Raw genomic sequence first — 14,574 nt, 5'->3', positions numbered from 1 at the left:
CTTTTCCCATCTTCTCCATGTGCGGGGAAGGTCCCTGCAGCCTCCAGCCCTCGCCAGACCTGACCTGGGTGACGCCAAGGGACTTCGCACCCCACAGGGTGGATCCAGCGCATTGTTATTTACCTTGTGCCGGGCAGTCTGAAGGCTCAGACTCTCCATTTCTTCTGCTTTGCCGCTTGCAGCCCCACAATTCCAGGCACGACATGGCAAGGCATGGGGAGTGGGTGGCACGGGGACCTGCGAGGGGACATCACTGTCCTTGGGTAGTGGAGAAGGAGGCTCAGATGAAGGCTGCTTCCTGCTCAGGCACCACGTGTCCTGCTTTTCCAAGTTCTTTTTGTTTTCAGCACAGAGTTGGCTTTCTTCTGGAGGGATTCGTGAGTGATCCTTGTCATGTTCTAGGGGATTTATTGGTCATTTCAGGGAGTTTTTTAAAGCTCCCACTTATTTACAGCTCCCCATGCCCCTTCCATCTGCCCAGGCCTTCAAAGGGGAGTTGACAAACTTGAAATATTGCTGGAGCAAAACTGATCCCAAATGGCAACCATTTTCAGCGGGAGCATGCCAGCTTTAGCAAAAGCTGCTAATCTGGAGCTGGACTCACCTATCCATACTCACCAACTTTTACATCCCAGATCTAATTTTAGGCCTGCTCAGCATGAGAGCTGAGCAATGTTCTCCAACAGCTTCTTTTGAATGAAGGTCTCAGCCTCTGCTGCTGGCTACCTTTGTAGATTTAACCTGCTCTCCTGAAGCCAGCGGCCAGAAGAAGTGCAGAGGCCATGGAAATGATTTCAAACAAATCACCTTCGCTGAGAGCCAGCTGGGAATGCACCGAGCTCCTGCTTCTGCAGCAGGTTCAGACCAGAGGACGTGCTTCCCCAGCCGGGCTGAGCTTTGGATGCTGCACCCGGACCCGTCAGTGGCCAACACTCGAGGGTGGTGCAAGCCACAAGCTGCTGTTGCCTGAATCCAGCTTAGCCCTAAGAAGGACCCTAAAAAAAAAAATCCCAAAATCACTCCCACAATGTTGCAAAATCACCTGCAATGGGGTCACGTGAAGGACATGACAAATATCTCGGGGCGGGGCTGCTGGCAGGGATGCGAGCTTTCCCTGCAGCCCCGCATGGTTAAGGCTCCTCGGATGAGAAGCGGGGAGCAGGAATGTGCGTTATCGGCTGGAGAGCACAAGCGTCAGTCTGGACACCAGCGGACTCCTCAGTTTGCAAACAGTATCAGGAAGCCTGGCGGGACCGTGACAGACCCATTGCCCCTGCGAGATGACCCGGCAGAGCCAGGAGAGGCTGGCGGAGCCCTGCGTGTCCGGCCAAGGGGTGGCAGCCAGGACACCCCAGCCCTTGGCAACACAGCCCACCGAAAACAAGCCCTTCCCAGCGCAGGCGAGCAGGCAGACATTGCTCTCTGGGGGAAAGCCCTAATGTCTTACACGGATACGGTTTGCCCCCTCCTCATCCTTCCCCAGCAGAGAGCAAAGGTGGGGTGCCAGCGAGGCTGTGTCACATACGCAGCACCAACCTGAAATCTGGGCAACATTGGTGGCGTTTAACTCCGTGCAAGAGCAATACAAACATTGGCCAAAACCTGGCCCTGGCTCTGTCTCAGAGGCGCTGTCAGGGGAGAGGTTTGTGCAGACATCTCGCGGGGATGCAGGTTTCACCCCAGGGACTGTCTCTTAGCCTCAGGACCCTGCACTGCCCCTGGGGGTCACACGTGTCACCCTGTGGGTAAGTCCCCAGCCAAACCACCACGTGCTGCATGGAAAATACGCTGTAGAGAGAGCTCCTCCCAGCAAAATTTAAAGCCAAATCAGGAGAATCAGGAGACTGGTCAAGCAGGGACCTCCTGCATTACAGCCAAGGTTGGGAGCCCTCCAAGCAACGGGACCATGCTCAAGTTTGTTCCCGGTTTCCCCTCCTCTGCCCGGGCAAAGCTGCGCTCCTGCCGGGGCAGGGAAACCCCAGCCTGGGGAGCACCGATGACAACCAGCCATGGCAGTGCCACCCCTGGGGCGGGGGGACGCTCGGGTCCTGCCCAAGCAGAGGACAGCAAGGGAATCACTGTGTTGTGCAAACCCTCCCACAGAGCTTCAGGAGTCAAAAAACCTTGTTCTTCTTGTGCTCTGGGTATTTTTTAAAATGTTCTCCCTTATCATAGAATCATAGAATGTGTTGGGTTGGAAGGGACCTTTAAAGGTCATCTAGTCCAACCCCCCTGCAGTAAGCAGGGACATCTTCAACTAGATCAGGTTGCTCAGAGCCTCATCAAGCCTGGCCTTGAATGTCTCCAGGGATGGGGCCACCACCACCTCTCTGGGCAACCTGTTCCAGTGCCTCACCACCTCATTGTAAAGAACTTCATCCTAATGGCTAATCTAAATGTACCCCGCTCTAGTTTAAAACCATTGGCCCTCATCCTATCGCTACATATCCTTATCACCTTATCAGGAGGGGGGCAGGTGTTTTTTACAGCATCCCCCAGGGCTCCCCCACCCCACTCAGACCACCTGGGCTGGCAGGTCAGGCTGGCGTCATTCCAGGACGAGGAGCAGCTGCTCAGTGGGTACTCAAATATCAAGGTTTACAGCTGTGCTGAGCTCCCACCTCAGCAGTTGCTGCAGGCAGGGATTGGGGTGGCAGCTGAAATAGGTGTCCCCCCCAAAGCTCAGCTCTCAATTTGGCCATGTTGGTGGGCTGGATATCCAGCCCAGCCAGGAAAGCAAACAGGACTTACTGCCAAAACACCCGGAGAGCATGTCACGGTGGGGCTGAGTGACACAGGGCCCATGTGTGCTGGTGTAGGGGGTCTGGGACCCAGAGGGACACATGTCCTAAGGCAGGGAGCAGGAGGAATGTAACCCCCACAGGAGATTTCTACACTCAAGAGCTCATGGATGATGGAGGTGGGGGCAAAAGACAAAGGGGGATGCTTCTGGCCACCGACCGTGGCATCGCGCTCTGCTGTACCTGTGCCAGGTCCTCCTGGTCCCGGGGCTGGGCTCAGGTACCTGGTGCTCTGCTGGTAATGTTCATGAAGACATCAGTCTGTGGGTGCCTCAGTTTCCCCCCCAACACAGAGCCACCACTCCAGGCTCGATGTTGCTGACCCAGGACGCTGTTGCAGGTAAAAAAGGAGGAGAGCATGGTCAGGGAGAGCCCTCAGGAGAGAGGACGGGGACTGAGTGGAGGAGGACAGGCTGGGAGCTCTGTCTGCTCCAGCCCTGCTGCCCCTGGCTCTGGGTAGCTGTGCCGTTGCAACCAGAGCCTCGGCAGCCCCCCCTGCCCTGCGTCCTCCCTCCCCGGCCCCCTACCAGCCACTTCACTTTCGCTGTAGCTCTGCTGACCTGCCATTAGTTATAATGCCTGAGCCAAAGTAGGAGGTCAGCACAGGCTGGCCCGGACATAAATCAGCTCCCTATGGGCAAGGAGACTGGGGGACAGCAGTGACAGGCACCCGCCACGTGCTGCAGGATCCCCCCCCCCCCCCCAGCCCTGGGATGCTGCCCAGGGATGGAGGCCTTACCCTGCCTCCCTCACATCCAGCCAGGCTCCCCGGGGACCATGCTGTCCCCACCAGCAGGTCTTCAGGGTGTTGGGAAGCACTGTGCCACCCACCCTGGCTGGCTACAGAGGTGACAAGGGACACGGCAGGGTCTGGCCGGAGAGGAGTTGCCCACAATGAAGCAGGAGGGCTGAGCCCCTAAAAGCCTTGAGGGGGGGACAGAGGACCAGCTCAAGAGGTGTCCACATCAGGAGGTGTCCACAGCAGCGCCGGGTGCCCTTAGGGGTGACATGTCTGGAGCCAGGTCAGAGGGGTGGCACCATGGGGCTGAGGGGACAGTCTGCAGGCGGGGAGCACTTCCCGCTGCCCTGCTGGAGGGGGGTGGGGGGGTGGAGAGGGGGGTCTCCCCCCAATGTGGTGCTGGCCGAGCAGAGGCCCGGGCTGCCTGCAGCTGCCCGTTGCTGCCCATACCCGGTCCTCCAGCTCCCTCTGCTGCCTGCCAGGACGGCGCCTGCCCGAGCCCAGCGCACCGGGGCTGCACCAACGGGAGCAGCTCCTCAGCCGCCCAGGGTCCCCGGTGAGGTCCTCACCCACGGGCGACAGGGCGGCTGCACCAGCATCTCCCCCCGACCACCACCACCCCGGTCCGCTGACCCGGAGAAGGGATGCGGGCAGGGGACGCTCCCGGCACACTGCGGGGGACGTGGGGCACCCAGCCCTGAGCAGCCCCCCCCCCCCCACCGTGTGGTTGGGGAGCCCGGTGGGTGGCTGCAGACCCCGGAGACCCCAAGGAGGGACAAACCGCGGTGAGAGCTCAGCCTCGGTACTAGACACCTGAGACTCCCCGCAGGGACTGCAGCTCTGAAGTCCGGGCGTTTGTAACCCGGCTCCTTTCAGCTTAGGTGATTTTTTTATTTTTTTCTTCCTCCGGGTAGACACGTGTGTCCACGCGCGCACGCTGCAAGTGTCAGGAGCTGCAGAGCAGCCAGTCTATTTCTTTTTAAAACTTGACATAAGCAGGTAAATTATCCCCAAGTAACGCATTTACCACGAGAGGGGAAATGTCGGCGCTGCCGTTGGAGCAGGAGCGCCTGCCTCCCCTTCTCGGCAGTGACGGGGAGCCTGAGTTATGGCCCTGTTGGAGAGACAGCGGGTTTGTAAATGCCTCTGTTTGTGCTGTTTTCCAGCCCGACCAGAGCCCATTGATCACCAGGGCAGGAGTAAAGCCAGCGAAGAAAAGCAGGAGCAGGAATGGTGGAGGCACGTGGCCGGAGCCATGCACGGGGCTGGTGTGTCCTCATGGGATGCACGTCCATGCTGTGCCAGGAGCTGGGCACATGGAGGATGCTCCGACCTGGCCTCCCACTGGGACATCCCTGGTCCGAGGACACAACCAGCATCTTTCATCCCTCAAACAAGCTGGTTTGTCTGGACACGGGCAGCAACAGCAAAAGGGTTTCTCAGCCAGGACTCCATGGCGCTACAGGGGGAGGTCCCTGTGCCAGGGTGGTAGGAGCAGGGAGCCTTATGGCACGTATATTTGGTGTGAAACACGGCCGGTTTTGGAGGTGAGGACCGAGCCTTTGTTTGGCCACATCTCACAGCCACTAAACGCTACCATGGCTCCTCGGGAACTGGGCTGCCGTTTGCACACAGTGAAAACCAGACCCTGGCCAAAGAGCAAACAGCCTCAGGAAATTCAAGGAGGAAGGAAACTGAGGCACAGGATGGCGGCATGGTGACTGGAGACGTCCTGGGTTTGATCCAGAGCCTCAGTACTGGACCCTTTTACAACCTCAAGCACTCGCTGTAGCACTGCCAGTGTTGCGACACACACCTGAGCGATGTATAAACTGCTTGGAGTGAATTTTCCCCCCCGAGACAAGCAACGGAACCAGCTGCTCCCACGGGCAGTGGGCACAGAGGCAGCATCTCAGCACCATGCGACACACAGGGGTCATGTCAGATCCCCAAAAACCATTCCCTACAGCTGGGGGCGGGGTGGGGGGGGAAGGCACACCTAGTCCAGGCATAGGAACTGCCCCGTAAGAGCTGGTGTGCTGTAGGCACGCGGTTGCTGCCCCCACCACGAAGCCACCCACCCTTTCTGCGAGCCCTGCATGGAGTTGGGATGCCTCACACAAAATTTAGGGATGGCCAAGGGGCTGTGTCGGATCAGGGTGCCCAGGTCATGATATCTTACCTGCAAGGCACAGGCAGGTTGTTTTCCATAGCCCAGGTAGCAAAATTCAGGCAGGGAGTGCTGCTGGGACACGGGGAGCGAGGGAAGGTGGTAGTGCCTCTGTCCCGGCCGTACCATCCCTGCTAAGCCATAGGGAAAGTCACTTGTCTACCAACGCGTGAGGCCCCTGTGCAGACCACCCCCATGGGATCAGGGTCAGCATCCCCCCCCAGGCCCGGCTGGGAGGACGATCCTGGGGTGCCCGAGAGGGCACCGGCTCCAGGCTTTGCTCTTCCAAGCACAGGCCGATGCTGCCCACCAGCCCCTGCTGTGGCCTCCACCATGGGACATGGCACAGCGTCCTGCCACAAGTCCGTTCCCTGCTCCCATCAGGGCAGCCCTGCCATCTCCAGGTTGTACCTTCCTCCAGCCAGAGGCCAGCGGTGCTGGAAACGGAGGCTGTGACGCTGAGCATCAGTGCTGGGACCTGGCGCATCCCCTCCTGCATCCCTCACTCCCGCTCCCCACTGGCTGCCCAAGCAGGGCTCTCGCTCTGCATCCACCGGCCCTGGTGACGCCCCGCAGGGAGCTCTGCCCCCCTGCCAGACCCCCCCTGCCTGCACCCCAGCAGCCCTTCCCTCACGCTCCACGCCGTGCCAACGTCGCCCCGGCCATCAATAGCGCTTGGTTAATTAATTTGATGGGAACAGCAGGGACCGCACTTTGCATTTAGTGAACTTCCGAGAACTTCCAACCTCATCTTCATAATTGGCCTCATAAATTTGAGGAAAGAGAGAAATCAGCAAAGCCAGAGGAGCGCGGGAGGCGGGAGAGGCCCTGCACGCGGGAGGGCGGGCGAGCGTGTGAGAAGTGACTCTAGTTGGTGTCCTTATTTAATTTTATTGCAAAGATCCATCTTCGCCCGCCCCCTCCCTGCCTAGCCCTCTCTCTCCCGCTCTCCCTGCTGGGTTCACCTAATCATGATAAACTCATATTCATTTCCCTGCCTGCTCCGGTGGGGGGAGCAGCTCCCTCACATTCGCCCAGCCGTGCTGCCATTAGCAAATATTTACTCACGGAGTGCCAGCCTTAGAAGCCAAACCACCCGCTCTGTACCCCTTTTCCTCAGCCCCAGCACCCTCCCCACCCTGCACAGGGACAAGGGTGACGGCTAAGGATGGGTGTCCTCCCCACAGGGTAGGGAGCAGGGTGGGAAGAGCTGTTTAATTAATGCTCAGCGCTGCAGCAACTTCACCCAGGCTTTTTCTTCCTTTTACCCGGGGGGGCAGAGACATGCCTGATGGGCAGATGGGAATTGCCCAAGCCCCCAGCCTGGGCCCACCTTGGGGGCACAGGGAGGTGAGGGGCGGGAGTGAGGGGCTCTGCGGCCCCCATCCCAGCTCCCTGACTTTCCATTCAATCTCTAAGTGCTGCTGCGTTTGGGTTTATTTTTAATTTTCAGGATGATCAGACTCACAGCCAGGAAGAGTGGGAAGGGGGGGGCGCTGGGGAGGGGGAATAGCCAAAGCCCCTTCCTGGGAAGGAGGAACCGGGCAACACCTCATTAGAGATGCCTAAAACTGTCTTTGCTCACCCTGCCTGCACCTGCCCTGGGGGCTCAGCACCCACCTCCTCCCGGGCACCCCGAGAGCCCCATCCCTTGCGCCTCCTTCACAAGTACGGCACCCCAGGGTTCAGAAGAGGCAGAAGCCATGCTGGGGTGAGGGGGTGGCCAGGTCCTGCCCTGCTGCAAGGGCAAAAGAGGGGTCTCAGAGGAGCATGTGGCCTCAGGGGATGCCAGGCTGCAGTTAGCCCCTGGCTTGGCATCTTCAAGTGAGTGGAGGGATGGAGGACAGGATTAGGGGCACAAAGAGCAGACTGTGTGGGACAGCTCTGCCCCCTCCATCCAGGGCAGGAGGGACTGTCCAGCCCAGGGCTGGCAGTTGGCAGCATGGTCCAGCCCCTCATGATTCTCCTCTTGCACCAGGATGAGGGAGAAGCAGGAGCCTTCAGCATCCAGAAATGTCACCTCCAGCTGCTCTGGACAAGCTCTTTGTCGTTCTCCTTCGCCTCCTGCCCCTTTGCATGCACCACAGCTGCACCCAGGGGAGATGGCCCCCATCCATCCTTGGCCCATCTGGCTGCAGCTGGCCACAGGAGGGCCCTCTGCCCCCTCCAAAACTCACGGGCAGGGATTTGTGGGGTGGGAGGGGACAGACAGACTTCAGGCCCCTTCCCTTACAGAGCAGGGGACTGGCAGGACACCTCTGCCAGCAGCTTCCACATGACATGTAGGCACTAGGGCCACCCTCACTGCCATTACCCAAGGGGCTGGGTGGACAATCCTGCTCCTGAGCAGTCGCTGCCACATACGTCCCCACGTCTGGCCTCCCCGCCCCGGTTAAAAGCAGCACAAACAGCAGGGCCAGGGCTTTGATGTGCTGCTGCAGCACCAGTTTGGCACCAGGGTGTGAATTGTGTCCCTGGAGCAGGGGGTGACAAAGGGGAAGGAGCGAGGGGCCAGCAGTGCCACATCTCCCCCACCTCCAGTGATGTCCCCAGCACACGGCCCTGGTGAGAGAGGCAGCCCCAGCCCTCCAGGAACAGCTCATCTCAGCACGCAGAGCTGGAGGCAAACCTGTGCTCATCAAGGGACCAGGGTGAGCAGCCTCATACCCCACTCCTGCCCCAGCCCAGGCAGAAAAAGGCCCAGGTCCAGGGGCTGCCAGCCATAAGCCTCTAGGAAAAATTCTCCAGGATCACCCCAGCACCACCGGAGGGACAAGGAGCCCTCACCCAACCTCCCTTTGGGGCAGAACCATTCCCAGCCCTGAACAAGGCCAGCTGTGGCCCTGCCCGGCCAAGCCCGGCTGACCCCAAGGATGAGGACGCCCTCCTCTCAGGGCTGGTCCCTGGGCTGCACAGCCCTCCTGGGGGAGAAAACACCCCCCCTCAGACCTCCCATGCCCCGGTCTGGCTCTGACTCCACTTTGGACACAGAGAACCCAGCCCAGCCCCCACTGCCTCTGCCCACCCATGCCAGCAGCCCGTCCCTCTCCAGCTTTTCCATCTCCCTTTTGAGCCAACGTTTCTTGCTGCTCATCTCCATGCTGCCTTGGCTTCCAGGCTGTTCAGATTCCCCTTGGACAACCAAAGCATTTCCATGCTCACGAGACCGAGCTGTGTTCCAGGCACAGGAGACAGAGCAGCAGCCGACTCCCATATACCCCATTCTTTGATGAAACATGGAAAAGCTGACAGCAATCCCTTCCTGACTCCACACCTGAAGTAAGAGCTCAGCCCAAGGATCAGAGCTCAGGAATCACTCCTTTCTCTGGGCACGGCCAGCCCCAGCTCAGCCACGTGGCCAGCTGGATGCTGGAACAGAGACAGGTCCCACTCTGCCATGGGAGGATGGAAGTCAGCAACTCCGTGCCCTGAGAGCCAGAAGCAGTGATCCAACAGCGTGAAGGCCTCCACTGCCTTCTCCCTGCCTGTACTGAAAGCAAGGAGACGGGCCAGCACAAGAGGGGATCCTGGTCAGCCAGAGGGAAGAGTCCCAACAGGCAGAGAGCAAAAAGACAGAGATGCGAAGGAAAAAGAGAGAAGGGATTTATTTATTACACTTCAAATTTCAAAGCACCGAGACATACCAGAAGACATTCATTTCCATCAGTGTTCAGTAGAAAGGCTGGGCCGACAAATGACACTGCTGGGGTCAAGGTCTGCCCAGCAAACACCCCAGCCCCACTGCTGGTGCCCAGCAGCCATGGCTGACAGTGGAGCAAGAAACTGTGCAAACCCACCAGGTTTAATACCCTTGTGCCTGCCCCGGCAGCAAACACGCAGCTTGTCACATGACAAAGACATGGCAGAGTGCAGAGCCAGGGTGGCAGGTGCCCTACAAGACGAGGGAGCGGGAGGCCAGGCCAGGCCATGCCAGGCCCAGAGACTGGCCAGAGAGCGCCCCGGGGTCCTGGCACAGAAACACCTGGCACAGAAAGCACCTCTGCCAGCAGGAAGCACTGCATACCCATAACGGAGACAGAGCACTGAGTCTCTGGGCCATTCATCTCTAGACTATCGAGATAGTTGACATTTCCTGAGAAATAAAAATCACTCCCATGGAACTGACGGGGCCAGGACACATGTCCATGTATACTCAAATACACACGCACACTCTGATCAAAGACCAGATGACTCCATGGCTTCCACACCTACAAAGGGAAAGCTTTGCTTCGCCCAAATTAGAACTAAACTACCTCTTCATGTTTTTCTCTGCCTCTGTGCCTCCTATGCACATACACGCAGCCCTGCTGGATTACATTCAGTGCCATTACATTCAAACCCTTCCTAAGCACAGCTCCCCGGAGCCACGAGGTCCGCTCCTCTCCTGCACTGAGAGGAAAGAAGCCCTTGGGGCCAGACCAGGGGGAATCACAGCACACAACGGGCTCAGAGCAAGCAGGCACAGCACATCGGGTCCCTACCCCTCCTTCAAGGCTTACCTGGCACCAGGGGAAGCTGCTGGCAGTCGCAGCAGCCCTGCTCTGTGCAGGTGAGACCCACCAGAGAACACAAGTTGGTTCAGATGGAGCGAGGACACAGCAGCAGCAACGGGGGACCCTTCATGATTCCTGCAGTAGCAACTGCTAGCAGCAGCGAGAAGGGGGAAGGCCTGTTCTAGGGCCAAAACAGAAGCCAGCTCCCTTCATACACAGCTCGGACCAGAGATTTTGAAGTTTCTGTGCTCAGGCACAAAGGAAGACATATCCCACTTCCCCCGTTCCCAGGAAGTGGGAGGGGCTGGATCACAAGGCTCTGCAGCCCAGCCTTCTGAAGTTTTCCCAGAGAGAGCAGGGCCAGTGTAGCTGATGGGCAGCAAGCCCCTTTGGCAGCCAACGGCTGCCTGAGAGCTATGACACAAGAGGCCGTGTGTAGCATCAGGCAGCACCTCCAGCATGGTTCCAGCCCACGGCCTCTACTGCGTGAAGCCACACAGCCCTGCTACAGGACCCTGCGCTCGCAAGGAGCCCCAGTTTGCTGCGATATGTTCCCCAGCCTGCAGTCACCACAGAGCAGCACTAGGGAAACCAGCACCCTTCAAAATAGCAGCACAGCAGTGAGTCCAGGGTGTTGGGTCACAACCAGCTGTCACCAGTCACGTTCTGAGGGCTCCCGGTAAGGCAGCCCCAGCTGAATGAAGACATCTCTCTCTGTAGGGGTGGGCAGAGTATGGCCAGATGCCACCTTGACGCCTCCAGGGCCTCGCACCACAGCTGTGCTGAGGGCATGCTCCGAGAGGCTCATGCCCTTGGTCTTGGCCAGGGCCCGCATGGAGCGGTTGAAGTGAGCTGAGCCAGTGAAGTAGAGCAGGGCGCAGGCAAACTCACTGTAAGGCACCACGATGATGTCAAGCCGTCGGTGACGCTGGGCTGGTCCAGGGAGGCGGCACACCCCCAGGTACTTCTTCTGATCTCCATTGTCCTCCTGACTCACCAGGTCATCTGTAAGGAAGCCTGGGGAGAGAGAACAGGCAAAAAGGACCTGAGTGGTAGAGACTGACAACCCCACCCCAAGCTCCCCACTGTCCAGACGGCAGCTTAGTTGTCTCATAACGTGCTGTGAGACCCCAAGGGCAACCCAGTCTCAGCCCTGAGAGCTTCAAGCAGATAAGAGAAGCCATGCTGAGCTGCAGCAATACTCCATCCTTAACATTGGCTGCAGAGCTACCACTGGAGTAGGACCAGGACCAGGGGCAGTACTCTAAGGACTTACAAGTTGTCCTGTCCTTGGGAAAAATCGATCACCTGCCCTTCAATGAATGCCATTCACCTCATTGCCTCCTTGGCTTGGCCATGCTAAGAACAGCTTCAAGCACCATGTGTCAGTTTCCAGCCCTCTTACCGCTCCTGTGGAGGCTGTCAAGCAGCTTGCTGAACACTCCACGGTGAGACTGCCCATCTGGGTGAGTGACCAGCACATCCACATCTCCACAGGTGGGCTTCCCCCGACGGTAGGAGCCACATGCCACACACACGAGCCCGGGCTTCAGGGCCAGGGCAGCTTGTCTGACCTCCAAGAAGAGAGAGAGGGATGAGGAGTCAAAGACCAGTCTCTTAATGCCCTTTCCATCAAGACAGCAGAGAATCTTGTGCCTGCCTTGTGGCCTGTCATGCATCTCCAGGGTCTCCATACAGAGCAGACGCTTGGCAGGCAGGGCAAACTGCCCCACCAAGGAGGCTGGCCTGCTATCAGGAGCCACATGAGCCAGGGTGGCCTCCACCCAGTCCTGCAAATGCCCAGCACACTGCCACACAATACAATGACCTACCATGGCATTACCATCAGTCATCAGCTCCTGGGGGTACTGGGCTGGAGCTGGGTTGGGACAAGCAGGAAGATGCAGCAATGCTGAGGAGGCAAAGTATGGCCTGCCAGAGCTTTTGGGTTGAGACAGCAGGAGAGAAAAGGTTTTTCATCTCTCCTGTGGGCCAGGAGGGCCAAGCTCACCAGCTCTGCCCACAAAGAGAATCAGTTCAACACAAGATGGTCCCAGGTCCTGTTTCAGAAGCAGAGATAGGCTCATGGAGAGTCTCCCCATCAGGACTCAAGACAGCAGAAAACCTGCAAGTGTCCCTTGGAGTCCACTCCTGCCAGGAGCTCTGCCTTTGCAGGAGGAGCTGGGCTTCCTGACCCAGAAAAAACACAAATGTCACAGTATTTTAGACCGAACAGATGCCAACATGCTGCTGCCAGCAATCAGACACATACAATCAGAACTTCCTCTAATGCAGCCACCTCCAGGCTGGACCCCAAATCCTGTTTTGTGCAGACAGTGCTCATTCTGATGGCTTCATTCATTAAATGCTTAAGAAAGGCTCCCAGGTCCTTGGACAGGAGTAAAGTATTCTTGGTCTGATTGTGCCAATCACCCTGCTGGCAGCAAATAATTAGGGGCTCAGCAATTCCCAGTGACGAGGCCATCACAGAGGCTGGGGTTCACGAAGGCAGTGTCCATGCCCACAGCCCCTTGTCACTCTTGGGGATCATCCTTCATTAGCAAGAGATAAACCCATTAACCTTTGCCCCAGAGGTGCTCCAAGAAGCCACAAACCTTTCTCATGCGGAGCAAGTCTTCCTCTGGTGTCCTTGCCCCCCTTCTGGCTTTAAATGAAGATTTCTAGAAAACTCCCAGCCCCACCCGAGAGCCTAAAAGCTCCTCAGATCTCACTGTGACAGGCAGCACAGACAATGACTAATCCCTCATTCTCTCTCCTGGGCCTGGATCAGAGGTGTGTTCGTGTGTATGGAGGGGAGTGCAGTAATCCCATCAAGATAACAATAGACCCACCCCCAAGAGCCAGCTCCTCGACCCAGCCTGCCTGGGAAAGGGACCACTCACCACCAAAATGGCTAATCCGGCACACGGGACTGACACCCCAGCAGGAGCCTGGCAGGAGTGTATTCTTTGTGGCCAGGCCCTGTGGCCGAGTGACAGGGTCATGCTGGCTGCTGCTTCCATGGTGATCAGAGAGCACAGGGGTAGCAATGACAGCATGCCCCCCAAGCTCTCTGCTCACATTAGGGTACACTAGTTTAGCAATCCATAATCCTGGAGTGCCATGGTGTACTAGAGCAAGCAGCACCCATCTGCAACCTGGACCCCCTTCGCTACCAGCAGGGATATCCGTGCTCTGTCCTCCCACTGACAACCAGCTCACAGGGTGCTCACAGCTTCCTTTGGAGAAGCAGCACCAGGGAGACATGTCAGAGAAGATGAGAGCCAGGAAAGAGGAGCTGGGAACCCTCGCATCCCACCATGCCACATGCAGCCTTTTTCAAAGCAGTGTGTAGAATCAACACCTGTGAAGTATCCTCCTCCTTGACAGGAACTCAAACCGAACCTTCCTACAGGGCAAAGTAAGGTGTCTTGTGTGCCCATGCCCAAAAAGCGTCCCCCAAGCACTGACCCTGCTCAGAAGAGAGGCTGAAGAGCTCATCTATAACACTGTGGGACATTTCCACAGCATGCACCCTCCTGTCATGTCCCAGCAGGTACTCTATCCCGAGGGCCGAGGGCCCAGGGCCGAGCTACTCACGGTCTGTTCTATTTCTGCAGCTTCCTCCCGAGGCATGCGCTCCAGAAAATCCGTGTAGTGCTTTAGCCCCACAGCTTGCTGGCTGGTGAGAGTCGCCTTGGTGCGGATATCATCCAGTGTCCGGAAACCCTAGTGCAGACCATGTGATGGTATTCAAACATCTACTGAGACTTTGCTCTTCAAATACTTCCAGCCAAGATTTGGAGAGATTGTATTTAACCTGTCTCAAGTCCAAGCCAGGCACAGCTTCCAAGTTCACACTTCGAGCCTGGTTCCTAAAAGAAGGGATTTAGGCAATCCCACCACCCACACATACCTCTAATCTCCACCCCACAATGACTGAATCTTAACTAAACCTGACAGAAGGCTACTGTTCTTAAGGCACTGTGTTCCTATAGCTTGAAGGAAAAGAAAGTGACGCAGGTAAAGGAATAATACCCAGAATATCCCAACGAGGGAAAGCCTACAGTGTGAACACAACCATATTTTTAAGACAGCAAAGACTCCAGTCACAAACCAAACACTACAGGAAACCAGGCTTCATTAGGTGCTGTGCTCAGGAAACAAACTGTTTTTAAAGGAACCCACCTAGTGGCCTGGGTAGCTCTTGCTGGCACAATTACTTTAACCTCATTCTTACAATTGCCAGACAAGGTGGACGGCTGCAGGACAACTACAAGAGCCAGCCAGGCCAACAGGCCAGCAACTGGATCAGGAACTTCCATGGCCAAGATGTCCTGGCTCAGCCTGGCTCTTAGCAGCGTCATTGCA

General features: G+C 57.5%; 1 protein-coding gene across 5 annotated transcripts in view; it reads right to left on the bottom strand.

Annotated features, from left to right (window-relative positions):
- Positions 1–312: 312 nt before the first annotated feature.
- The window catches only part of POLL (DNA polymerase lambda), a 28,606-nt gene continuing 14,344 nt past the window's right edge, over positions 313–14,574 (bottom strand). For 2 of the 5 annotated variants that reach the window (XM_054206120.1, XM_054206124.1), the window contains exons 7-9: positions 13,804–13,932; positions 11,609–11,777; positions 9,297–11,220 (exon numbers count right to left, since the gene is read on the bottom strand). In XM_054206120.1, coding sequence (XP_054062095.1) covers positions 10,856–11,220; positions 11,609–11,777; positions 13,804–13,932 — 663 coding nt within the window. In that variant the 3' untranslated portion in view covers positions 9,297–10,855. The other 3 variants (XR_008467062.1, XM_054206121.1, XM_054206122.1) reach the window with 3 other exon arrangements.

The sequence above is a fragment of the Rissa tridactyla genome, chromosome 6 (assembly GCF_028500815.1).
Source record: "Rissa tridactyla isolate bRisTri1 chromosome 6, bRisTri1.patW.cur.20221130, whole genome shotgun sequence".
Classification (NCBI taxonomy): Eukaryota; Metazoa; Chordata; class Aves; order Charadriiformes; family Laridae; genus Rissa; species Rissa tridactyla.
Note: the sequence above shows the minus strand (reverse complement) of the source record. Positions and strands in the feature narration are given on the sequence as shown.